Source organism: Panthera onca, chromosome C2 (assembly GCF_046562875.1).
Source record: "Panthera onca isolate mPanOnc1 chromosome C2, mPanOnc1 haplotype 2, whole genome shotgun sequence".
NCBI lineage: Eukaryota > Metazoa > Chordata > Mammalia > Carnivora > Felidae > Panthera > Panthera onca.
Window position 1 is genome coordinate 156,703,617 of NC_138347.1, and position 25,627 is coordinate 156,729,243.

A 25,627-nucleotide genomic window follows, 5' to 3' on the forward strand; every position below is an offset into this window, starting at 1 on the left:
AAACAGGAAGCCGGGGCCTCAGGCCTGGTTTCCTCCAGCAGGTGAATGATCAGAACCGGCAGGGAGGCTCCTGCCTGCCACCAAACAACAGCGAAGTCGCCAGGATGAGTCAAGGCCTGAAAGATCACCCCCACAGGGCTTTTTGTTACTAGTCTGCAATTTCTTGTTACTAGTCTGCACCAAGGCGAGTAGATACCTGGAGAGCACGTTTTTAGAAGCTGTCATAACAATTTGGAAGGGGGATTTTATGTCTATTTATATATAAAAAAAAACAAAACAGTATTGTATTTGGGGCTTTAGGTTAGCTTTATATTACTTGGCTTTCACTATACTTTGTGCTAAAGCATCAGTCTGCCAATACTAGAAAAGAATTTTCAATGGTGCACAGAGAGTTTGAGAAGTAGTGAAATAGGGAATTTTAAACAATCTCATCCATTACAAGATACTCCAAGAGGAAAAAGATAAGCCACGGAATGAGAGAAAATGTTTGCAACACACTTAAGAAAGCTTTATGTGGGGCACCTGGGTGGCTCAGTCTGTCAGTTGAGCGTCCCACTTCAGCTCGGGTCACGATCCCGCCATTCGTGGGTTCGAGCCCCGCGTCGGGCTCTGTGCTGACAGCTCGGGGCCTGGAGCCTGCTTCCGATTCTGTGTCTCCCTCTCTCTCTGACCCTTCCCCACTCACACTCTCTCTCTCAAGAATAAATAAACATTAAAAAAAAACTTACAAGACAGTTTTATGTAAGAGAGAAATCCTACATGAGGTAAATAATTTGAATCAATTAGAAAAATGGGCAGAAAGGCTCGGATAGGCATTTTACAGAGGAAATGCTAATGCCTGCTGAACATGTGGTAAGTGCTCAACCAGAGAAATAAATACTACAAGCAAGTGACCGCAGAGCAGTCCCTAGGTTGGCAAAGGTAAAAATGTCACAGTCCTGAAGGTTGGTGAGAAGGCTGAACAATGAGGGCTCTTAGACATAGCTAGTCCAGAGAGTGAACTGGTCAGAATACTCTAGAAAATTCTGCAGCAGCATCCACCAACACCGAACACACGCTAACCCCCGGAAGGCAATTCCACTCCTAGGAACCAGCAGGGAGACGCTCGCGTGTGACCCAGACGACCCGGATGAGAACAATCGTGGCGGTACAGCTTGCAAATGACAAGCCAAAGGTCCGCTGGCAGACCGCAGGGACAGTGCTGCTGTGTTCACCCTTCGCAGACAGCAGCACAGACAACTAACCACAGCTCGGGCCACAGCACGGATGCATCTCATAGACAGGACATCACCCTAGTCTCCTTGTGGTTCCCCCGTGGGATCTGTGGGACGTTCTAGGGACAGACTGCCCAATAAATGCGTTACCATTGTGCTTCTGGACTCATTCCCCTCTGTGGAGCCAACCTCCGCTTGGTACCCAGATGTCGCGGGGGGGGGGGGGGGGCGGGGAGGGGTGGTCAGGAAGTGGCCCCCAAAGGAGCCTTGGGGTGAGAGGAGCCTCCTGAGGCCAGGGAACAATTCAGAGTCCGGCAAGAAGCCATATGCCCAGGTCATGAGGAGGGAGGCCAGGCTGTGGCTGGGGACAGTGATTTCTGCTACAGGGAGAATCCCCCAGGATGGTGGGGGGTGGGTGCAGAAGCCTGAGACCCTCAGGTTTATGATGATAATGGAGTGGGGACACCTGGGGGAATCAGATCAGGTTTCTGGTGTCTGATGTCCACCCGGAATCGTTAGTCTCAACTAAATATCTGCCTCAGGCTGCAGCCCCGGGAACAGAACGAGGTGGCAGGACAGCGGCGGGCAGCTGTCGTCGGTGGGGCCAGACCACACAGCTGTCTTGGAATATCCTCCCGGCGTCACCCTCCACCCCCACGACAGCCCCAGGACGGCTCAGGGGCAAAGAAGCAGGGCTTGCATGTGAGGCTGTGGACCCGCCCCGGTGGATGAGCCCCGGGCTCCTGTCACAACCCTTAGCGAAGCCCTCAAGGTCCCCACAAAGGTTAAGCCCAGTCGCGAGACCCCCCACACTCGGGGAAGCCCAGCTTGCGTCCTGCGTTCATGACCACCCCCTGGCCCGGGTTACAATCAGGGCTCCTCTTTACCACAAGCACTGTTACTTGGTTCGGCATGTTGATCAGATTTCCAGGGAAATAAGTTAGAAAGTTAACCTAAGGTCAAGTGCAGACGTGGGCAGGTCCAGAACTCGGCGGGGGGGTGGGGAGGTCTGAAAGCCTCTTTCAAAGGTACCTTTGTGGAGAAGAGGCCACCCCAAGCTGCCAGCAGAAGGGGCGAGGCCCCGCTCACGGTGTGTGGGCGCCCGGAGGGGGCCCAGCCCGGGGGGGGGGGGGGTCTTACCTTTCCCGCAGGCCTGCACCAGGCCGTACCACTCCCCGCAGCTGTTACACAGCAAGGTGAAGGCCGATCCGCGGCGGCCGGTGGCGGGGCCCGGGGCGCACACGTACAGCAGCTCATCCCCGGTCTCCAAGCCCGTGCGGCCCTGCAGGATGGTGTGTGGGAACGAGGGCGGGTCTCCACACGGCTTGTCTGAAGAAAAGGAGGCAGTGGTCAGCCTTCCCCAACTACCGGGAGAAAACAAACCTGAACGAACAAACAGCTCTCCCCCTCCCGGGTGCTGCCTGCACCCTGAACTGGGGTCACAGGGCCCACTTCGCCTTCACCCTGGCGCCCCCAGAGCCTGGCCAGATGCCTGGCACCAATGGGGCACTAAAGACAAAACACCTGCTTGGGGGCACCTGGGTGGCTCGGTCGGGTAAGCGTCTGGCTCGTGGCTTCAGCTCAGGTCACGAGCTCACAGTTCAGGGGTTCGAGCCCCACGTGGGGCCCTGTGCGGACAGTGTGGAGCCCGCTTGGGGTTCTCTCTCTCCCTCTCTCTCTCTCTCTGCCCCTCTCCGGCTCCCCCCACTCTTGCATTCGCATGTGCGCTCACTCTCTCTCACATGCGCGCACGCTCTCTCTCTCAAAATTAAAAAAACTTAAAAAAACCTGTTGAGTGAATAAATGTGCTACAAAGTGCTACGACTTTGTATCTTGAAATTGCCAGGCAACATTACCCACGAATGTCTCCTCTTGAAATTGCCAGGCAACATTACCCACGAATGTCTCCTCGCAAGGAAGACCCAGAGGCGAAGGTCTAGCAGCAAAGCTCCTTTCCGTTTTACTAACGAAAGCCAACAGATAGATACTCTTGGTAGAAAAGCTAAAAGGCTGCAGATAGATACTCTTGGTCGAAAAGCTAAAAGGCTACAGATAGATACTCTTGGTCGAAAAGCTAAAAGGCTACGGACCAGACGGTACAGCAGAAGGTGCCCTCCCTTCCCCCAGCCTCTGATGGCGACACCGTCACCAGTTTGGTGTATGCAAAAAGCACAGATATACCAATATATGTACACGTGTCTGTAGACACAGCTAGGTATAGTTTTGTGTGTGGTTTTAACCTAAGTTTCTATCATATGTATTACCAATAGCTGTTTTTTGGAGCAGTTTTAGGTTTACAGCAAAGTACAGTGGCAAGTACAGAGGGTTCCTATGTGTCCCCCGAGCCCGTACAGGCGCAGCGTCCCCTATTATCCACGTCCGACACCACGGGGGGCACATTTGTTACAAACTCTGAACCCACACTGTCATGCCACTTTCACTGGAAGTCCACAGTTTACATTCGGGTCCCTCTGTGGGGGAGCCCCACGCTTGGCTCTAAAGATGAAGAAGAGCCCCCCCTCCCATTCCCTGGAACCTCTTCCAGGGCTTTGCCCTCAGGCTGGTCCCGAGAGTCACTTTTGGGGAATGAGGCCCAGGTTTCCTTTTAAACCCTTGTTCTAAATGTCCTCTGAGAATGTTTTTACTGGTGCATATATATATATATTTTTTTTACTGGAAATGAGCCTGTTAGCCATGAATGTAGGCTGGTTTGTATTAAAACTTGCAAATTGCTTATGAAAAACCCAAGACGTCAGCCAGCGACGGAGCCCTGAAGGTGAGAAAAGGAGGATCCGAGCTTTCCTGCCTCTGCATCAGTGGGAGCCCTGGGGTCCGGCTCATGTGAGGCCTTTGGGTTCAGAGGTCTGTGGGGCAGATCCCAACACGGAGTCTGACTGTGTGGAATGACACTCTTAGCTGAAGGAAGAGGTTAATGGTTACAGAGCTGGGGCTTGAGACACGGGTCAGACTCCACCCTCGAGGTGGGCAGGGCCACTCCTGGTGCGATCCGAAGCCCCTCACCTACCCGGTCCTCTCACGTAGGGACAGACACAATAAATTCCCTTCAAAGTACACAAAATAACTTCGTGTTCCCACTAAGATTTCCGGCTTCAAATTTCCCACCATTAAGTACGAGGTTACCTGTAGGGTTTTCATAGATGTTCTTTATACAGTTGAAGTTCTCCTCTGTTCCTAGTTTGCTAAATCATACCTTGAAAGGGTATTGATTTTGTCAAATGCTTTTCTGCATCTATCAATACGATCATGTGCGTTTTCTTCTTTAGCTCGTTGATGTCATGGGTTATATTAATTGATTTTTGAATGTTGCACCAGTCTTGCGTACCTGGAATAAATCCCACTTGGTTATGGTGTATAATTCTTTCTTATACGTTGTTAGATTCAAATTGCCTATGTTTTGTGGAGGATTTTTGCATTTATGTTCATTAGCTATTGGTCTGTGGATTTACCTTCTTGTCATGACTCTGTCTCATTTTGGTATTAGGGTAATGCTGATCTCATAGAATCTGTTAGGAAGCATTCGCTCTGCTTCTAACTTCTGGAAGAGGTTGTCTTAGTAATTGGTATTATTTCTTCCTTAAATGTTTGGTAGAATCTTCTGCAAACTCATCTGGGTCTGGTGCTCTCTGTTTGGTGAGGTTATTAATTATTGGCTCAACTTCTTTCCTTACGTGCAGGGCTGTAAACTAGAAGCCTATTTTTTCCCTAACGTTTTAGAGCTCCTTTCACATTAGCACTTTAAATTACCCCAATCTTTTGAAAGGCTATACCATAGCAAATTATTTAATCATTACAGACATTTTGATTCCAACTTTTCAGTGTTTTCAAAAAAATTTTAAGTTTATTTATTTATTTATTTAGAGAGAGAGAAGCAAGGCAGGGGAAGAGAGAGATGAAGAGAATCCCAAGCAGGTTCTGCACTGTCAGTGTGGAGCCCAACCTGGGGCTCAGACCCACAAACCATGAGATCATGACCTGAGCCGAAACCAAGAGTGGGACGCTTAACCTACTGAGCCACCCAGGTGCCCCTCAAGTTTTCAAAAACAATGCTACAGAATGACCAGCTCATTTCGGCACATATTTTATTAGGATAAACTTCTAGAAGCGGAATTGCTGCGTCAAAGGGATTTGGTGATGCTTGTTTTTCGTTTTCAAAGAAAGGAAATAGTTTTTAATTTGAATTTCCTCTTCTAGTTTTATGTTGGAAAGGAAAGCCTTTCCGTCAAATTACCTAAGAGGCATATTGCTTAAAAGAAGACATGCTAAAAAAAAAGAAAAAAAAGACGAAAACAGAAAATAGGACTTGTGCCTGAAGCCACCCTGATTAGCCTGTCAGCTTGTAATTCTGGTAGCACTTTCTCAAAGAGAGTCGTTGCTATGCATGTTCTTTCACACAGGAGGTTTTGAATGAAAAATGGTGTGGTTGTACTTCGGGAAGCTGGCCCAGAGTACTGCATTTTAACCCCAATTGCCTTGACTGTGAAGCCCAGGAGCTCAAGTGTTTGCTTCACGGGTGGGGCAGGTACAACAGGCGGCCATCTGAAACTTGCCACAAATCCGGGGGTCCCCCCAGCCGAGCAGAGAAGCGTCCACTCAGTCTGAGTTCTCTGGGTTCACTCGGTCTGAGCAGGGCATCCTGGGAAGAACGGACCAAGCCTCAGTCAAGCAGGCTGGCCCGGATTCCAGCTAGCACCTCAGGGGCTATAGCCTCCCTCGCTCTCTCCACCCTCCTCGGCTGGCCAGGACTCGTGCTGGACGTGCCAACTTTCTCTCCTCTTCCCAGGATCTAGTCCTGGAAACCGGAGGCTCTTGGTCCAACACTCACTATCAAAGGGCCGGTAAATCCCATCGGTCTCACACGGTGCTATCTGTGGGACACGACACCAACTCCTTGGAAGGAAGATCCAGGGGCAGAGTCACTGTTCCGAGAGTCGACAAAGGGGTGCTTCAGGCCAAATTCGCAGCCTGCCAGATTCATGGGATCTTCTCCCTCGGAGTTAATTTGCAGAATGGCACAGGCTGGAATCTGGCTCGGGAAAACCGCAATCGTGCTGCTGAGGGTCTGCATACACACACCGTGTATTTCTGAATTTCCCGCAAATGCTCAAGACAGGAAACGCACGGCTTCTTGGTGGTGTAATTTCAGAAACTCCAGGACAACAGTTCTGTGTGCTAACACAACCAAGCACATGTCAAAAGCACCACCCACGTCCAGGCACAACTTGAATCATTTCTTTTCATTAACCTTCCCATCTTGAACCTCCCGAGGGAGCTCGGGGAAGCAGCTGGCTATATACCTGGGTCCTATTCTCTTCAGGGAAACTTCCATTTGGGCAGCCTTTATTTCTACTTCTCCATTATTCTGCAGGTAGGGACTGCGGTTGGTGAATTTCTCAGACCCTCAAGCTGGATTTCAGCAATTGCAACATAAAGAGCAATTTCTATTAGTTTCCCTTCCAAGAAAAGAGATTTTGTAGAAGATCTTGTCTACAAAATCGTTTATAAAATAAACGACTCATTTGCCAATCACAGCTTGTGAAAACCAGTTTCCACAGGTTTAGAACTCATATAAAACTTGATGCTTCTCTTTTGCGAAACTTGAAGCCTACAGACCCTCATTATTACTTTGCAAAACCAAAATGTAGAAATTCTGATACAAATGCTCAGCCTTTCCTCCTTCCTTTCGGTGTTTCTAAGCTATGTGAGGCAGCTGTCTTCTGGGCTAACCTACCCCGTTCCGTCCCACCCTACTCACCCCATACACAACCAGCGCTGCCCTCCCCATTCTGTCCAATTTTGTTCTTAGTCCCCAAGCTCTTCAAACTTGAACATGACCAGAATCACATGAAGGCTGGCAGTGCACACACACACACACACACACACTCTCTCTCTCTCTCTCTCTCTCTCTCTCTCTCTCTCATGCACACATACACACACACTACTCTGAGTTTCTAACTCGGCAGAAGGTCATGGTTAGGGCCCAAGAATTTGCATTTGTAACAGGTTCCCAGGTGATGTTAGTACTATTTGGTCCAGGGACCGTTCTTGGAGAACTACTGCTCTAGATAAAAACCTACCACGGGGCGCCTGGGTGGCGCAGTCGGTTAAGCGTCCGACTTCAGCCAGGTCACGATCTCGCGGTCTGTGAGTTCGAGCCCCGCGTCGGGCTCTGGGCTGATGGCTCGGAGCCTGGAGCCTGTTTCCGATTCTGTGTCTCCCTCTCTCTCTGCCCCTCCCCCGTTCATGCTCTGTCTCTCTCTGTCCCAAAAATAAATAAAAAACGTTGAAAAAAAAAAATTTAAAAAAAAAACAAAAAAAAAAAAAAACAAAAAAAAACCTACCCCCCAAAACGGGCTAAACTAATATATGGCGATGGGAATCAGAACAGAGATTGCCTTGGCTCTGCTGGGATGAGGACAGGCAGAGGAGTTTTGGAAAAGGGCTCCAGGGAACTTCCTGGGGTAAAGGAAATGTTCTGTATCACAACTGGGTGTTGGTTACACAGGTGTATACATTTGTCAAAACTCGTCAAACTTAAGATCTGTGCATTTTGCTGATATAAATCATACCTCCATGAAATAAGTCAATTTAAAAAATACCTCCCGTCCAGAAAGTCTGTAATTTATTCAGCATGAGGTATAAATGGGTGAAAATTACTCACAACCTCTCCCAAGGGAAACTGCATTTGACAAGGATCTGTGCCTTTTAGGGGAGTGGTTCCCAATTTGCAGACTTTCTACCCTGGAAGTATTGCAGTATTTGCAAGGTGTGGGAAAGCTCATACGCAGTTAAATCCTGTATCAATCAATAAATTTAAATCAATTACCGTCACATGGAATCTACAAGATACCAGTTCCGGAGTTTCCCCTCCTAAAAATAATTTTCAAAAGTTCTAGAATGAAATGATATCATGTCTGGCATTTGTTTTAAAATATCTCAATGGGGGGCGCCTGGGTGGCTCAGTCGGTTGAGCGTCCGACTTCGGCTCAGGTCATGATGTCACAGTCCGTGAGTTCGAGCCCCGCGTCGGGCTCTGTGCTGACAGCTCGGAGCCTGGAGCCTGCTTCGGATTCTGTGTCTCCCTCTCTCTCTGCCCCTCCCCTGCTCACGCTCTGTCTCTCTCTGTCTCAAAGATAAATAAAAACATTAAAAAAAATTAAAATATCTCGATGGGAAAAAAGCACTGGAGAAAATAGATGAAATCAAGTTGGCAAAATATTGCCTACTGAAGCTGGGTGATGGGCACATGGGGATTGGTGATACTATTCTTCCTGTTTTTGTTTGTTTGAAAGTTTTCATGATAAAAAATTGAAAAATTATCCATATGGGTATTTCTTATACAAGCCAGAAAACCTGAAAAAAATCACAGGGAAAAAATGCCACAGGAAAAATTAAAATTCTTTTTGAATTTCACCAATGATAACCATTGTTAACATGGGTTTTGTTTTTAGTTTTGCACACACACAGTATCTTGCCACACTATGATATAACTGTTTTGTTCTGTAGCTTATTAATTTAACATTATATTGTGGTATTTTCCCTATCAACAGATAATTGAATCATTGGAATTTACTTGTAAATCACTATATATGAATCCATTTGTAATGGATTTATCAGAGTGGACTCCCCTACTGTTAAACATTAACTTTGTTTCCAGTTTTCCCTACTAAGTAATTAATATCTTTGTAACATACTTTTGTGCTTATCCAAGCTCATTCCTTAGAATAAAATGTTCAAAGCAGAATTGATGGATGAAATGGTATATGAATTTTTTGAAAGGGCATACATATTTTTAAAGCTTCTGACAGGTTATGCCAAGTTGAATATGAGTGTTTTAAGAATCTACACCCCTCAGTGGTGTATAATCTTGCCTGTTTGTCCTCAGCACCCTGGGGACTATCATTTTCATAAACTTGGACAATTTCATGAACCAAAAAAGTGATTTCTTATACAAACATGCATATGTTTAAATTGGTAAAAAGAGTTGAATATTTATTGACCAACTGTATTTCTTAAAAGTATTTCTGTATTTCGGTCTTTACCTTATCAACCTATAAGAGATTTCCTTACATCAGTACAACAATGCATTGTCTCACCTTCCCAAATTCTTAACCAATCACTTAGCACTAACTATCAAATGCTCCACCCATCCTTCTCCCACTGATCTGAAGTCTCACCATCCACTATGTACTGATATACTCCCACTATATACTAACACTTAAGCACATTGGGTCTGTCTGGGTACTTCCAGCCTTCTGCTTTCGAGGATTTATCTCCTGTGCCCTCTACAGTGCCAAATGATTTTGCTTACTATAGCTTTAAAATGTATTTTGATATCTGAGCCCTTCTCATTATTTGAGGAATGGAAATATGTGAGTGAGACGGAAGGCTAAAATACAACGGAGGCAGGTGTGAGTTTAGGGCAGGCCGTCGTAAGCCGGGTAGGAAGTCTGGAATTTGTCCAGTGGGGAAAGGGGGACAGTTAAAGAGTTCAGAGCAGGAGAGAACACAATCCCCGTGGCACTTTAGAAGGAGCACAGTTGCAGGGTAGAGAACGGATTGAGGAAGCAATGTGAAAACTGAAGGAGCAGTGAGGAGGCCATTTGAGACGTCCAGGGGAGCAGGACAGGGGCTGATGTGACGTGCAGATGGCAAGAGCCAGGTGAATCCGGGAGATACTGAGAAGGGAGGTTTTGGGGAACTTATAACAGAGAAGTTGTGGGAGTAAAGGAGAGGCTGGGGCAAGGGAGAGGGTAAGGAGGTTAAAGGACATGAGCACAGGGCAGGACTGGTGGCATTCGAGGTGCTAAAAGAAGCATCTGTAAGTAGCTGCGTGTGTGGAACCTGAGGCTTAGTGGAGACCCCCAGGCTTAGGGAGACCCCAAATGAGTATTTGGATGAAAATTGAAGCCACTGCAGAGTTAGGGGAGATGAGGGCCCAGGTGAGAGTCCCAGGAGGTGAGCAGAGAATGAAGAGTTCATACAGGTCACACCGCTGCAGCCAGGCAGATACACAGGAAACCGAAAGGAAGTCAAAGGAAAACGTGTTTCAGGGATGAAGGCATGACCAAGTACTTAAGGCTGCAGAAATAGCAAGCAAAATGCACCACAGTCGTCCACAGGGAAGCCTCCAGTAGCCTCGGTGAGAGCGCTTGCACTCACGTGATAGGACAGAAGCCAGAAAGCAGTGGACGGAGGGATGAAGAAACGATGGGAGGTGAGATCATAGAGACGGTGAATATAGAGGAATTTTAGGGCCATGAAGGGGAGGAGAGAGAGAGGATGGCAGCTAAAGATAGCCGTTCAATGAGTGTATGAATTATTTTCTAAACAGTTTCATTTGCTCTGACTCCTCAAAGTAATGCCCTCTCTTTTGAAATGTCGACACCTTTCACTTGTACCATAATTCCTCTCTGTTTGCTTGCTGATTCCAGCTGACCAGTGGTGTGCTGGTAAATACTAACAACAGGCTCTTGGTTGGGGGTGGGGGGGTGGGGATTGACCCTGTCTAACGCAGCACACAGTAGACAAGGTCTTAGTGCAATTTCTGACACAGTTCCCGAGAAATCGTGGTTATAAAAGGAGCCTGAAATAATTAAAGACAGGCAGAGGGATATAGGTAGGAGGATGCTCAATCATGGTATTATTTATTACAACAAAAACCACACAACTACCGAAATGTCTGAGAACAGGAGAATGTCTAATTTAGGGTACATTCATAATAGGCTGTTGTAATAGCCATTAAAAAATCATCCTTTGGAGCATATTCACTGTCATGGGAAGATGTACATTACAGAGTGAAAAAGACAGAATGCAAACCTACATATGGCCCATAGAATCCCAAATTGGTGAACTAAATAAAAATGCAGGGTAAAAAGATTTGTCTGACGATGAAGTACTTCTCTCAAGGCAGACTTGTCGTGAATGATTTTCATTTTCTTTTTTTAATTTTTTCAAAGTTTATTTTTGAGACAGAGACAGAGTGTGAGCAGGAGAGGGGCAGAGAGAGAGGGAGACACAGAACTCGAAGCAGGATCTAGGCTCTGAGCTGTCAGCACAGAGCCCGATGTGGGGCTCGAACCCACAAACTACCCTAGGACCCAGCAATAGCACTGCTAGGAATTTACCCAAGGGGTACAGGAGTGCTGATGCATAGGGGCGCTTGCACCCCAATGTTTATAGCAGCACTTTCAACAATAGCCAAATTATGGAAAGGGCCCAAATGTCCATCAGTTGACGAATGGATAAAGACGATGTGGTTTATATATACAATAGAACACTACTTGGCAAAGAGAAAGAATGAAATCTGGCCATTTGCAGCAACGTGGGTGGAACTGGAGGGTATTATGCTGAGTGAAGTCAGTCAGAGAAGGACAGATATCATATGTCTGCACTCATATGTGGATCTTGAGAAACTTAACAGAAGACCATGGGGGAGGGGAAGGGGGAAAAATAGTTACAGACAGGGAGGGAGGCAAACCACAAGAGACTCTTGAATACGGAGAACAATCTGATGGTTGCAGGGGGTGGGGGGAGAGGGGAAAGTGGGTGATGGGCACTGAGGAGGGCACCCGTTGGGATGAGCACCGGGTGTTGTATGGAAGCCAATTTGACAATAAATCATGATAACAAAACGAGAGAACCGTCTACTCTCAAAAAGTCCTTACTGCTCTTAAAGAGGTGAGCATCCAGCTCCCTCCTCGATGACATAAAGGAAGGGAAGAACCCCTTCTCTGTTTTCAGGGGAAACACAGGCAATTGTCCAGGATGCAGAGGAAGCAGTGTGCAGTGCTGAGCAGGTAAGGCGGCTGGTAGGAAGGAGCAGCCCGGCCAGGGGGGAGACAGAGGCATACCTTGCATGGAGCCTTGGGGGTGCACCAGGGAGGGGGCGAGAAGAGACGTGACGCCTGCAGACGTCGGGCCCTCGACCCCACAGACGAGCCGCCAAGAGAAGCAAAGCCAGAGAACCCGCGCGGAGGCCGCTTATGCCATCGGCATCCAGCTGGTTAAAAATAACTTCACTTATTAGTTTAAGTGAGATCACCAGAGGGCTGGAAACTCACTGTCAGTGAAACAAAAATACTGGAAGGAAAATAAGAAAAGTCTACATTCATGATGAGCTTTATTTCAAAAAAGAAACCCAGGAAGGAAGCTGCCAGGATATTCCACAGGCTCTGTTTTCCTTCTGAGCTCTTTATGAGGCCCACGTCTGCCATTTTCGGAGTGAACACGCTTCGTTGTTCCCATCTTGCCAAAGAGAAGTGGGAGCACAGAGTTAAGTGCCGTGAAGCATCGTCAGGGAAAAGGCAACCTCAGGAGGGGATACTGCCCTGGTGCCTATGCTGAACCACACCTCACCTCCACCACCACGGGAGCCGCAAGGACGCCCGTTCCCCTCGGCTTCCGCTAAGGCGTTACACCTTCAGCACACAGGTTTCCCTTGTTGACTGCGCTGTCAACAAAGGCTCCACTGAGGAAAAGTAACGGCTCCACTGAGTAGGGCAAGGGCTGCATGGGAGCGGTTTCAAGGCTCAAAAGGATGAAAGGAGGCTCTGAACAGGGACGGTGCTCTCTCTGAGTGACTCTGGCAGAATCCATCCTCCTTTTCTAGAATATTCAAGAGAGAGCAGCCCTCCATCCCTAACACCCCCTCAGCATGCATTCCTCAGTCCCCTTCATGGCCCACCCGAAGCCTCCTCATAAATCAGGCCTGTAGGGCCAAGACTCCAGTCTTCCCCACATGAGGCTATCCCTCTCGACCTGGAGGTGAGGGGAGGCCAGGCCAGGCTCAGGCAAAGTGTTCTGGGAGGCAGGACTCTGGAGCACTAATGAGCCACACACAGTGCTCCCTCTACTAAAATGACATCACCCTTCACATAGGCTGACAGCCATCACGAATTGGCTTCCCATGTCGGTTCCCATGATTCAGACTGTTTTTTGTTTTTCCTGTTGTTGTTGTTGTTGTTGTTGTTGTTGTTGTTGTTTTTGGAGAACTTCGTAGACTATTTTTTTGTTGTTGGAAATTTTTTATTTTTACATAGTTTAACGTTCCAGAAAAATTTTAAGAATCAGGATTTCCACAAAGCTGTTTATCCAGGGGGGCACGGCACGGATGGCTCAGTCGGTTAAGCATCCACTTGCGACTCTTCACTTGGGCTCAGGTCACGATCTTACGGCTGGTGAGATCGAGACCCGCGCTGTGCTCGGTGCTGAAAGCACAGAGCCTGCTTGGGATTCTCTCTTCCTCTCTCTGTCTCTGTCCCTCCCCTGCTCTCACTTGCTCTCTCTCGAAATAAACATTTAAAAAAACAAAACCCGAAAAACCCATTTATCTGGATTTACCAAGGTGTTTTCATTTCACCCATTTGCTTTATCATTTCCCCCTCTCTAGATAGATAAATAGATACATGATAAATATAGATATCTATTTATACAGAGACAAACATATGTATGTTTGTGTATATATATCTATATATGTATGTATATCTGTATGTGTAATTCTTTCCTGAACCACTTGAGAGTATGCTGTAGATATGGTATCTCTTCATCCCTAAAACCTTGGTACACATTTCCAGAACAGGGATATTCTCTTACACAATTGCAGTACAGTTACTAAACGATTATCTAATTCCTAATCCATATTCAGATGTTATCAATTATAGCTATTTCCTTCTGGTCCAGGATACGGCCCAGGCTCACAAATTATATTTTGCATTTTGTCGTCAAGTCTTTTTAGCCTATTTTAATCTAGAACAGTTGCTTTGCCTTGCTCCTCTGAGACATTTTTAAAGGCATTTTGTAGACTGTTTCTCAGTTTGAGTTTGGCTAATGTTTCTTCATGATTAGAGTCAAGCTATGCCTTTTTGGCAGGAATAGCCCTGAATTGAAGTTGTGTTCCTCTGAGTGTGGTATATCAGAAGGCACACTGCGTTGGTTTGGCAAAAACTCGGTAATCCTGGAGTTGCTATCACGGCTTTGAGCTTGGTGCCCTATGGGATGTGAACCGATGTTTCCAAACTCTGGCTTCATGCACTACACTTGCATAGACGCAACCTGTCTGAAGGCCTGTGAGGCGGGAAGCCCAGGCTACCCTGTTGGATGATGATGAACAATGGCTCAGTGGCCCCTGGTGCCCTAGCCAACAGCCACCAACTCCCAGAAGCAAGGCCACCTAACCAGCCACTGACTGTAGACTCCTGAATGAGCCCAGCTGAGCCCAGCAGCAAAACACAAACCGCTGGTTCAAAAAAGGCAGTGAACTCAATAAATAGTTGTTTAACGCCACCACATTGTGGGGTGTTCTGTTACGTAGCGAAAGCTAACTGACACCCCTTGTTATCAGGGAAAGAAAAGACTCAGAAGCCCCACATATTCACTGAAGGAAGAAAGTCATGCTCTCTTTCTTCTGGCTCTGTTCTGTCTCTCTCAGGGATCTGAGCTTTTGCCTGTGTTTGGGATTCAAAGGATCATTCTAATTTACTTAGGTGATTTTGAAAAACAAACCATGGGTATTGTTCTCCCCAAGCCCTGCAGAGCAAGGCCACATCATTCACTAGCTCGACTGGGCAGATACTAGGAGACTCTCCCAACACACCCTTCCATAGCAGTTAGCAAATGAAGAAACCCTTCTGGAGGAAGAGCCCGGAGGAGCAGAGAAACCTGTCACTGATAAGCATCTAACGGGCACCAGCCAGGGCCTTGGGGCTCCCCTGGCTCTCTGACTTCCCAACTCCTCTGACCCCTTCCTCCGAGATTAGGATTGGTGCCTCTAGAATGCAGCCTGAGGGTTTGTATTTCTAACAGGTCCCTTTGGTATTTCTCATCATCAGAGCGGTTTGGGACACTCTGCATTAGGAAAGCAGCTCTCGGGGCGCCTGGGTGGCTCAGTCGGTTAAGCGTCCGACTTTGGCTCAGGTTCTCACGGTTTGTAGGTTCGAGCCCCGCATCAGGCTCTGTTCTGACAGCTCAGCCCGGAACCTGCTTGGGATTCTGCATCTCCCTCTCTCTCTGTTCCTCCCCTGCTCTCACTCTCTCTCTCTCTCTCTCTCTCAAAAATAAAGATTAAAAAAAAAAAAATTAAAAAAAAAAAAAAAAAAGGAAAGCAGCTCTCAAGCTGGACGATGTGTTAAAATCACTGAAGAGCTTTAAAGAACCCGAATGCCCAGAACATTTATATCTGAATGTCTAGGGCTGGTACCCAGGAATCAGTACCTCTTAAAACCTCCCAGATGAGGCCAATGTGCAGCCAAGCAGCACATATGCTGATTTCCAGCACTGACGAGTAAGCAGCTGTCTTTTGCCCCGTTTGCACGTACACCCCCCTCTCAACAGCATGTGTTTCTGATAATGAAGGTGTAGTGATTTCAGTGCAATGAGATGCTATCCTGGAGACTCCACTGTGGTTTTCTCACTGCTCAGCCGATTTACCAGAGGGAAGCAGAATTATCCATCCTTGGAGCAGTTTCCTAAATCCTGTAAATTTCCTTTTGGGGAAAAAATGATTTTTTTTTTTTCCTTTTCAGTGTGCTGTTCACAGCGAAGACAGACCGAAGGACAAGCTGTATCAGCAACTGTAGCAGATGCTGCAGGGGTCTGCCCCGCATCACCTAGATGCCTTGATCATTTCCATGGTGGTTCCTGGTGGGCACTTTTGCATCTTTGCCGGAGGGTGGCACTCAGGCTACTGGAACCCTTCGCCAGCACACATCTTAAACCAGAAGGGCCTGGGGATTTACATCTCCCTGAAGCAGCCCTTATCCAATGACTGACAGGTGCAGTGGTGTGGATACCCCTGCCTTTTCACCCCTGATCCGGGAAACTGGTGACCTTCACTGTCTCCTGAGACCTCCTGTAGGACCGAGCCAAAGTTACCCGTCACCTCACCGCCACTGTGGACTTTGCTGAGTATGGCACCCCTGCTTTCTCTGCCCACTGCCCCACCGCCCTACTGGCTTTTCTTCAGAAGCCTTTCTCGTCGCAAGGTCTGCTTCCGGAGAATGCAGCCTCGGATGGCAACCATGCACACCCTCCAGAACCTTTACAAGGGTTCTGGCACTGACCTTCATCCTTCATACAGAGGGCATTGGACCTGCCACCAGGAACCGGGTTGCTTTCAATTCTCACGTCCACGGCTCTCACGATTTGCTGCTCACCCCTCCCCTTGCTGCACACGGTTGTCCTGAAACACACAAAGAAGACTGTGTCAGGGGGACTAAGAACGGGAAAGAACAATTCTTTTCTGCTGTCGGTTCGGAATCAGCAGACATTTTTCTGATTTAGGATCTTTGGCTGAAAGCATCCGTAGGGAAATACTCTCCCCAAACACATGTCTACGGTCAGGAAGACACAGGTGATGCTTCAGTGAGGCCGAATGTACCAATTCAAGTTTCAGAGGAAGGACCTCATTGATCTTTTCTAGTGTATGGTTTTGTTTTGTTTTGTTTATTTCACAAAATGCTGCTTTTTTTATCGGTTCCTTTCTTTGGGAGGGGGTTTTTCTGTTCCTTTTCAGATTTCTTAAGACGGGTCGTAACTTAGTTTATAAACCTTTAGCCTTTCCTCTTCTCTAACACAAACATTTAAATGCTTTACGTGTTCCTCTGGGTACAGCTTTAGTAGCAGCTTACAAGTTTGAGAATGTTATCATTTTAATATCATTCAGTTCCACATACATGCTACTTAACAAACCATAATTTATCTTTGCCCCATGATATATTTAGGGGTATCTTTGGTAAACAGCAAGTAGTAGATTTTTTTTTAATCTTTGTTTTCTAAATGAAGTGTCCCATCTATTTTAATCTAATTTAATCACAGATCTCTGTGAATTGAAACCTGCCATCTTTCTATTCGTTCTGCGCATTCTTTCTTCCTCTCTTTTCTTTCTCCTATTTTGATTGTTTGAATTCTTTTTTTTTTTTTTTTTTTGGCACTCCCTTTTTCTGTATGGGTCTGTAAGTTATATGTCCTTTTACTATCCTCTTAGTGGTTACACTGGAGATTATGTATTCCTCCTTGACTTTTTAATATTACTTTCACCCTCTTCTCCAACAATACAACTTAAAAATACTTAAAATACTATGTATTGGGGCACCTGGGTGGCTCAGTTAGTTAAATGTCTGACGTTGGCTCGGGTCGTGATCTCGCAGTTCATGAATTTGAGCCCCACGTCCACCTCTGTGCTGACAGCTCAGAGCCTGGAGCCTGCTTCGGATTCTGTGCCTCCCTCTCTCTCTGCCCCTCCACTGCTCATGTTGTTTCTCTCTCTCTCTCTCTCTCTTAAAAATAAACATAAAAAATTAAAATACTATATATTAACATACTTAAAACACTTCCTGACTTATATGCCACTTAGTGTTTAGTACTATTATTCTTGCTTTATATAATTACACAATTTCAATTTACCCCTATGTTTACTCTTTCTATTCCTTTTTTGAATCTCCAGGCTTCCACCTGTAACTACTGTCCTCTTGCCTGAATATTAGCCTCTAGGGTTTCTTTTAGTGCAGGTCTGACATAATGAATTTTTTCACTTTTTGTCTGTCTGAAAATGTCTTTATTTTACTTTTATTCCTGGAAGATATGTTCACTGGGTATAAAATTCTAGGTTGGCAACAATTTTCTTTCAGCACTTTGAAAGTATCATTCAACTGTTTTGGGGCTTTCATTGTCCATTTATTGTCACTCCTTGGAAGGTACCCCTTCTTATTACTACTTTTAATATTTTTCCTTCATATTATTAGATTCTTATCAGTTTCACCATGATGTGTCAAGTTGTGAATTTATTTGTCCCACTCATGTTTTGAAGGGTTTCTTTTTTTTTTTTTTCAACGTTTTTTTTTTTTTTTTTTTTTTTTTTATTTTTGGGACAGAGAGAGACAGAGCATGAACGGGGGAGGGGCAGAGAGAGAGGGAGACACAGAATCGGAAACAGGCTCCAGGCTCCGAGCCATCAGCCCAGAGCCTGACGCGGGGCTCGAACTCACGGACCGCGAGATCGTGACCTGGCTGAAGTCGGACGCTTAACCGACTGCGCCACCCAGGCGCCCCTTGAAGGGTTTCTTGAATCTGTGCCTGGATGTTTTTCCTCAGTTGTAGATAAGTCTTTTCTTAAGTTTTAGATAATTGCTTTTGTTCCTTCTTTCAAAATTCCAATTACATATTTCTTTGCCTCTTACCCTTTCTTCTGTATTTTTCATCCTTTTTTCTTCTGGTTTTTTTTTTTGTTTTTGTTTTTGTTTTTTTTATTCTGGATACTTCCTGAAATATCTTCTGGTTCACTAATTTTATCTTTGGGTTTTTTTTTTTTTTTTTAATCAGCTATTAGATCCATCCACTATGCTCTTAATTTTAGTTACTGTATGTTTCACTTCTGGAACTTCCACTTGGTTACTGTCATAGTTTTAGTCTTTTGTCAAAATTCTCCTTGTATCTTCTGTATCTTTGAACATTTGAAAAGTTATTTTAAAGTCTGCATCTACCAATGCTAATATCTAGAGCTTCTATTCGCTATCTTTTTTCTGGTTGCCTTGTCTCCTTATGTAACTGGTTATGTTATATTATGTGGCAGGGTGCCCAGGTGGCTTAGTCAGTTAAGTGTCTGACTTCGGCTCAGATCAGCATCTCATGGTTTATGAGTTCGAGCCCCGTGTCGGGCTCTGTGCTGACAGCTCAGAGCCTGGAGCCTGCTTCGGATTCTGTGTCCCTCTCTCTCTGCCCCTCCTCCGCTCACATCTGTGTCTCTCTCTGTCTCAAAAATAAATAAACATTAAAAAAATTTTTTAATGTTATATTGTGTGGCAAATCTTATTTTTCCTAAAATTGTTTGTGGAAATACATTGCCTAGGATAATGTCATCCTTCTAGAGAGGATGTTTAAAATCAGTTCCACTAGCTATATGGAACACTGGAGCTCCAGTATCATCTCAAGCCACACTCGTGGCTCCAGAAGATTTTAAGCCACGCTGCAGTTCCCGTGAGGGCCTGCATACTTCTTCCAGTTTACTCTTACTCCTGGGGTACAGCCCTGGAATGTCCCAGCCCAAAGCAAACGACTCCACAGGACCTGCCTACACAAAACCTGAATTCCAATCTCTGTCCTAGTCCTATGAAGCTATGTAAATTGCCACTCGGTTTTGTTCAGTCATCCTTTATGGAATGCGCAAAGGCTTCCAGGAGGCGAGTGGCCCCCAATTTTGGATTCACCACTTTAGGGCTCCATCCCCCTCTGGGTTTATGTGTACAGTCAACTGAAATCCATGGAGACACAGATCACATGAACTGTACGTTTACTATGCCATCAATTGTAAGATGCGCCACACATTTAATAATTGGCCTTCAGGGTGGAGGGGGGATGGCTGAAATGTATGTATTGATGATCAGATACTTCTTGGTTCCAGAAACATCAAAATAGTTTTATTTTTAATACATCGTGTTGTAAATCTATCAAGGAAGTATGTTTGCTACAAAGAAATATCATCTAAGCAATGTAGAGATCTACTAATATGTCCTAACACCATACCGCAAACCCAGAGAGGACAGACCTTTCCAAAGACCCACTCCTGATCTGTAAAGCCTGGGAGACCCAAGCCTGGCTTCAAACTGGCTCTTCGGAATTCCTAAACACCCTGGTTATCTGATGTAATGACAGCAACAACGTTATGAAAAATATCCACACTTAACTACATTGTGGAAATATGCATGCACAGGACCTACTTTGTCTGTCCAGAACCCGGATGTAAAATGTAAGGCAGAGAGAGCCACGGTTCCAGATTCACTGAAAAGCTTTGGGGGTAGCCTTAGCGGTCTTCTTTGTCCAACTGCTGCTTCACGTGTGGCCCAATTGGAAATGTAAGTCAGCCCGGTTGTGTGTGTTGTCTATGGCCATCTGCCAGCCCGTCCTCAAGGTTATTATCAACCAAAGCAGTTGTTGGAGCCCGCTCTGCTCGTTCACATTCCTGTGGCATGAAGGAGACAGGAATGGCCCCTGCCTTTTCTGGGTATGACTAAAGAAGCAGTGACCAGAACTAATGGGAAGTTTTCTCCCGGCTGGCCGCAAGAATCGTTTCTCCACAAGGATTCCTTTGGTCGGGAACTGAGGGCCCGAGGGGAATGGCTTGCCTCCGATCTGTAATGTCTAGGGCCTGAGCTGGGAAGACCCAGAAGCCGGCAAGAACTCAACAGCTGGGGGACAAGAATCACGGAGAGACACCTTCACTGGCGTCTCTGGCGGTTGATGCTGGCTATGGACCGCGACCCCGGTTGGGGCTATCGGTGAGGGCACCTCTGTGGGGCATCTCCCTGTGGCCTGGACTTCCTCACAGCATGGCCCTCTCGGGATAGGCAGACGTCTTACATGACACGTCAAAAGTGAGTGTCCCAGGAATCTGGGCATGGACCTTTCCGACCTAACCTCAGGGGTCACATGGTACCACTCTTGCTGTATTCTATTGGTCCAGGCCATTCTATGCTGTGCCTCATTTAAAGGGAGAGGACACAGACCCAGCTCTCCATGGGAGTAACACGAGAGAACTCGTTCCCATCCTCCTATTCACAGGTATGTAGACGAACCCCCACAGGGAAAGAAGAGATCAAGGATATACACCGAACAGTTAACAGCCATTACCTCTGAGGTGGGGAAGAAGAGAGAAACTCACTTTGAACTTCACACATGTCTGTATTACTTGAACTTTTCACAAGCATGTATTAGTTTTATGACTTAGAAAGAAACTCGGAACAACAAAGTCAGGAGGGAATACCGTGACAGAACTCCAGAAACGTGTTTTTATTTGAGAACTGAAAACAAGAATGTGCCCGAAGCCACTGTCCGCTGGCCTTGGCCCATCCTGGCACCTCAAAACGGTGACCGAGCCCCCATAGGAGCCTTGGTGGGGGAGCGGGGGTGCGAGGGAAGGAGAGCTCTCCCCTGCATGCCTGACTCACCCCAGGGTGCCATCCGCCAACCAGCCCGTGGTGCACACCGCAAAGGCACAATCCTGGACCACCCTCCGCAGCTCGTCCGCAGATACCAGGTGCGCACCCCTGCTCCTGCAGGAAAGCCGGGCCACCTCCAGTTCCAGGCCGCGCGAGCCGTTCTGGGATTCCAGCACAAACAGCTTCCCTGTGTGGGGACAAGCACGAACACGGGCTTACCCCAGGATCCACGGGATTGAACCTCAGCACACTCAGTCTCTGGCAGACACGGGTCGCAGCTGTAGTTTCCTGCTGGCCGGAAGTCCCCAATGAGCAGCGACCACCCCACGGTACTCATCCCAGGACGAGGTGACGACAGTTACTTTGGTGCTTTTACCGGTTTTACGCTCCTGTCGCCTTCAATGACTTCTTTTTTGTTTTAAGTTTATTTTCTTAGAGAGAGACAGAGACAGCGCAAGGAGGGGAGGGGCAGAGAGAGAGAGAGAGGGAGAGAGTCCCAAGCAGGTTCTGCGCTGCTAGAACAGAGCCTTGATCCGGGGCTCAAACTCACGAACCACGAGATCATGACCTGAGCTGAAACCAGGAGCCGGAGGCTTAACTGACGGGGCCACCCAGGTGCCCTGCTCCTGTCTTCTTTAAAACAAAAGTAACCATCTGCTTTGCATGCTTCTCTGGATATACCCTTGAAACCTTCCTTTTTCAAAGCGATTTTACAAACACCGTGTCTTAAGGCCCAGCGTCCTAGTTGTCCCGGGCAGCTGGGCAGTCGGTGTCCAGGGGACGGACGTCGGACTCGGGTCTGCCTTCTTCTGCCTGCCCTGGCCCCGGGGTGACCCCGTACATGGCAGGCTGCCTCCCCTCTCCTTGTCTCAGAACATCATCGGGCCCGTCCCGCGGTGAGTCCACTTGTGCGGGCTGCCACTTGTCCCAGGCCGGACGAGACAGCGGAGGCCATGTCCGGGGCACCGCGGATTCCCGTAGCACCTCGGTAAACGGGCGTGCAGCGAGCCTCAAAAACGTGGGACAGGTGAGTACCATGGGAACAGGAAAGCAGGCAGAGGAGGAAGCTGAGTCTGAAAGCAAAAGAGAGCTTTCGGCAAGAAACTCATGGCGGAGGAGGGAGGGAGCACTGTGGTCTCTGGGAGCCTCCTGCAGAAGTGAAGCAGTGCCTGGGAAAACCCTATCAAGTTTAAGGTAGGGGGGAGGAAGAATCCCGGTTAGAATGAGACACTTCGCTTCCCTCTTTTGGCAAAATTATCACACTGTGTTGATCTTATTGGAATGAGACACTTCAGCTGTTATCAGTTCTGAGATAATTATAATAAATACGATAAGCCCTCAGCTTTGGGATCAAAGCCGTGAGGAAAATTAAAAAATGTTTCACACTAAACATATCTGTAGGGGACTCGTCCTCCCTTAGACTTGGTGCCAGTGTGCAGTACACAGTCTGAACAACTGTACTTGATGGCCCTGCCTGGAGAAGCATGTGCCCCAAGACACTTTTGTGTCAATGGCATTTGCCTCAGTGGGAAAAAATATTAGGAAATTTAACTGATGCACTGATAGTCAAGCCCTTGAACAAGGGGGACAACAGTGAAAGCCCAGGGCGCACGTGAGGTAGAGAAGGCGACAGGCCTCTCCTCTCCTCTCCACCACCATCACACCCGCACATAAATACACAAAGCTGGGACCCTGAGGGGTTTAGCTCTCAGGATAAGAGTGACCGAGGATAAACGGTACTCCCTCCCCTCATTCTCAAGGGACTGTGGGAAGAGTTGTCTGAGTGCCAGATACCCAAGCACTAATACTCAGTGGGAAATGTCACCCTGACAAAAACTGACGTCTAAGATACTTTAAGCCGTGAATTTAGCCTAAAGTGGCTTGAGGCCGACATTTATCGACACCCGGTAGGAACAAAGGGACATCTTGTCTGGAGGGAAAAAAATATCTTCATCGTAGGCTTCGGGAAATCCCATGCAAATATTCTTTCAAAGGCAATGACCACAACACTAAAACACGGCTAAGTGTTCAGGAGACGAGGCACCACGAGTGAGAAACAACATACACAGTGTCCAGCAGAAACTGACCTAAAGGTACATCTGATAGTGTTATTAATAGGCACAGATCATAAAACAATGATAATTACCACATCTAAAGGAAGAAAAGACAAGTCTGAAAATATCCGCAAAGAAGAGAAAACTACAAAAAGGGGCTTAGCTGAACTGCAAAAGAACCAGGTAGGACTTCTAGAAATAAAGTCACAATGTTAAATTAAAAATGCAATGGATGCTTTTGGCTGCATGTCAGACACAATCGGACAAAGAACTTATCCTTGGGGCGCCCGGGTGGCTCGGTGTTTGACTTCGACTCAGGTCATGATCTCACAGGTCATGAGTTCGAGCCCCACGTCGGGCTCTCTGCTGACAGCTCGGAATCTGTATCTCCCTCTCTCTCTGCCCCTCCCCAGCTCACACTCTGTCTCTCTCTCTCAAAAATAAAATAAAAACATTAAAAAAATTTTAAAAAAGAACTCATCCTTGAAACAGAAGTCAGAAGAAATCATTCAAAAGGTAGCAGAGAGACAAAAAAGATGAAAAATAGTTAAGTTAATAAAAAGACACAAAGGAAAGAATGAGATTCCAGAAATAAATCTCCACGTTGACAGTCAACTGATTTTCAACAAGGGTGATCGAGACCACCCAATGGGAAAAGAAGAGTCTTTTCAAGAAACGGTGCTGGAACAACTCAACAGGCACATGCAAAAGAGTGATGAAGCTGGACTCCCGCCTCACCCTTTACACAATAATTCCCTCAAAGTGAATCAAAGGCCTAAATGGAAGAGCTGACACCGTAACACTGAAGAGAAAACATAGGAAATCTTTGTGATCTTGGATGATGCCATGGTTTCCTAGACACAACACCAAGAGCACAAACAACCAGGGAGAAAAGATACAAACTGAACTTCATCAAATTAAAAACGTTTTGCTTCAGAGAACAAAATCAATAAAGTGAAAAGACAGCCCACAGCACGAAAGAACATTTCTGCAAATACACATCTAGTAAGAAACTCGTATATAGAGTGGGTAAGGAACTCCCACAACCCGACAACAATTAAAGAGACCAAGCAGCCCGAGTACAGATGGGCCAAGGACTTGAAAAGATCTTTCTCCAAAGAAGCCATACAAACGGCCAAGAGGACATTGCTGACGTTGCTAACCGTCAGGGAAGTGAAATCAAACTACAATTAAATACCACTTCATGCTCACTAAGATGGCTACTAATAAAAAAGAAACGACAGAAAATAACAGGGCTGGCAGATAGGTAGCGAAAAAATACCGAACGTGTATGCGTTGCTGGTGGGATCGTGAAGTATGATTCACAACCACCATTTGTGGAAGCGACCAAAGTGTCCATCGACAGATGAACGGGTAAACGAAATGTGCTACAAAATACAAAGGAATATTAACTATCCTTAAAAAGAAGGAAAATTTGACAGATGCTACAACATGGCTAAATCTTGAAGACATTATGTTAAGTGAAGTAAGTTAGTCCAATTCCTAGCGATAAAAAATAGAATGGGGGTTGCCAGGGGCTGGGGTGGGGACGGTAGAGAATTAATGCTTAATGGGAATGGAGTTTCAGGTAGGAAAGATGAAAAAGCCCTGGAAACGGATGGCGGTGACAGTTGTACCCCCATGTGAATGCGCTCAAATGCCACAGAATTGCACACTTAAAAATGGCTAAAATGGGCAAAGGATCTGAATAGACATCTTTAAAGAAACGGCCAATAAGCACACGAAAAGAGGCTCAACGTTATGGGCCGACAGCAAAATGCAAATCAAAACCACAATGAGATGTTACTTCCTATCCAGTAGGATGGCTATCATCAAAAAGACATTTTTTGACCTAAGTGATGGCGAGGAAGTGGGTAAAGTGGAACCCTCAGACGCTGCTGGTGGGAACAGAGAAGGATGCAGCTGCTTGGAAAACCGTCTAGCATCTCAAAAGTCGACAGCAGTTTCTCCTAGAGTTACCACGTGACCCAGCAGTCATACTCTTAGCTGAATACCCAAGAGAACCGAAAACACGTGTTTATATAAAAGCTTCTGTATATGCACTGGGTGTTATATGTAAGTGACGAATCATTGGGTTCTCCTCTAGAAACCAACACTACGCTGTACATTAACTAACCTGAATTTAAATAAGTGAATAAAAAAAAAAAAAAACTTCCGTATGAATGTTCCTAGCAGCGTTATTTATAATAAAAAATAAATTAAGTCCACAATTATAAAACTGTGTGTATAATAGCCAAAAAGTAGAGTCCACCCAATGACCATCAACTGATAAACTGGATCAACAAAGTATGGTCTGAAGAGCCACACGAAAGAATATTATTTGGCAGTGAAGTGAAATGAAGTATTGACACATGCTACAAATGGATACGAACATTATGCAAAGGGAAAGCAG

General features: G+C 46.4%; 1 protein-coding gene across 1 annotated transcript in view; it reads right to left on the reverse strand.

Moving 5' to 3' along the window:
• SUSD5 (sushi domain containing 5) overlaps positions 1–25,627 on the reverse strand; it is a 52,042-nt gene that overhangs the window by 20,890 nt on the left and 5,525 nt on the right. Inside the window, exons 2-4 of the mRNA XM_060638143.3 lie at positions 21,170–21,347; positions 16,292–16,410; positions 2,355–2,543 (exon numbers count right to left, since the gene is read on the reverse strand). Of these exons, the coding sequence (XP_060494126.3) occupies positions 2,355–2,543; positions 16,292–16,410; positions 21,170–21,347 (486 nt within the window). The remainder of the gene's footprint in view (positions 1–2,354; positions 2,544–16,291; positions 16,411–21,169; positions 21,348–25,627) is intronic.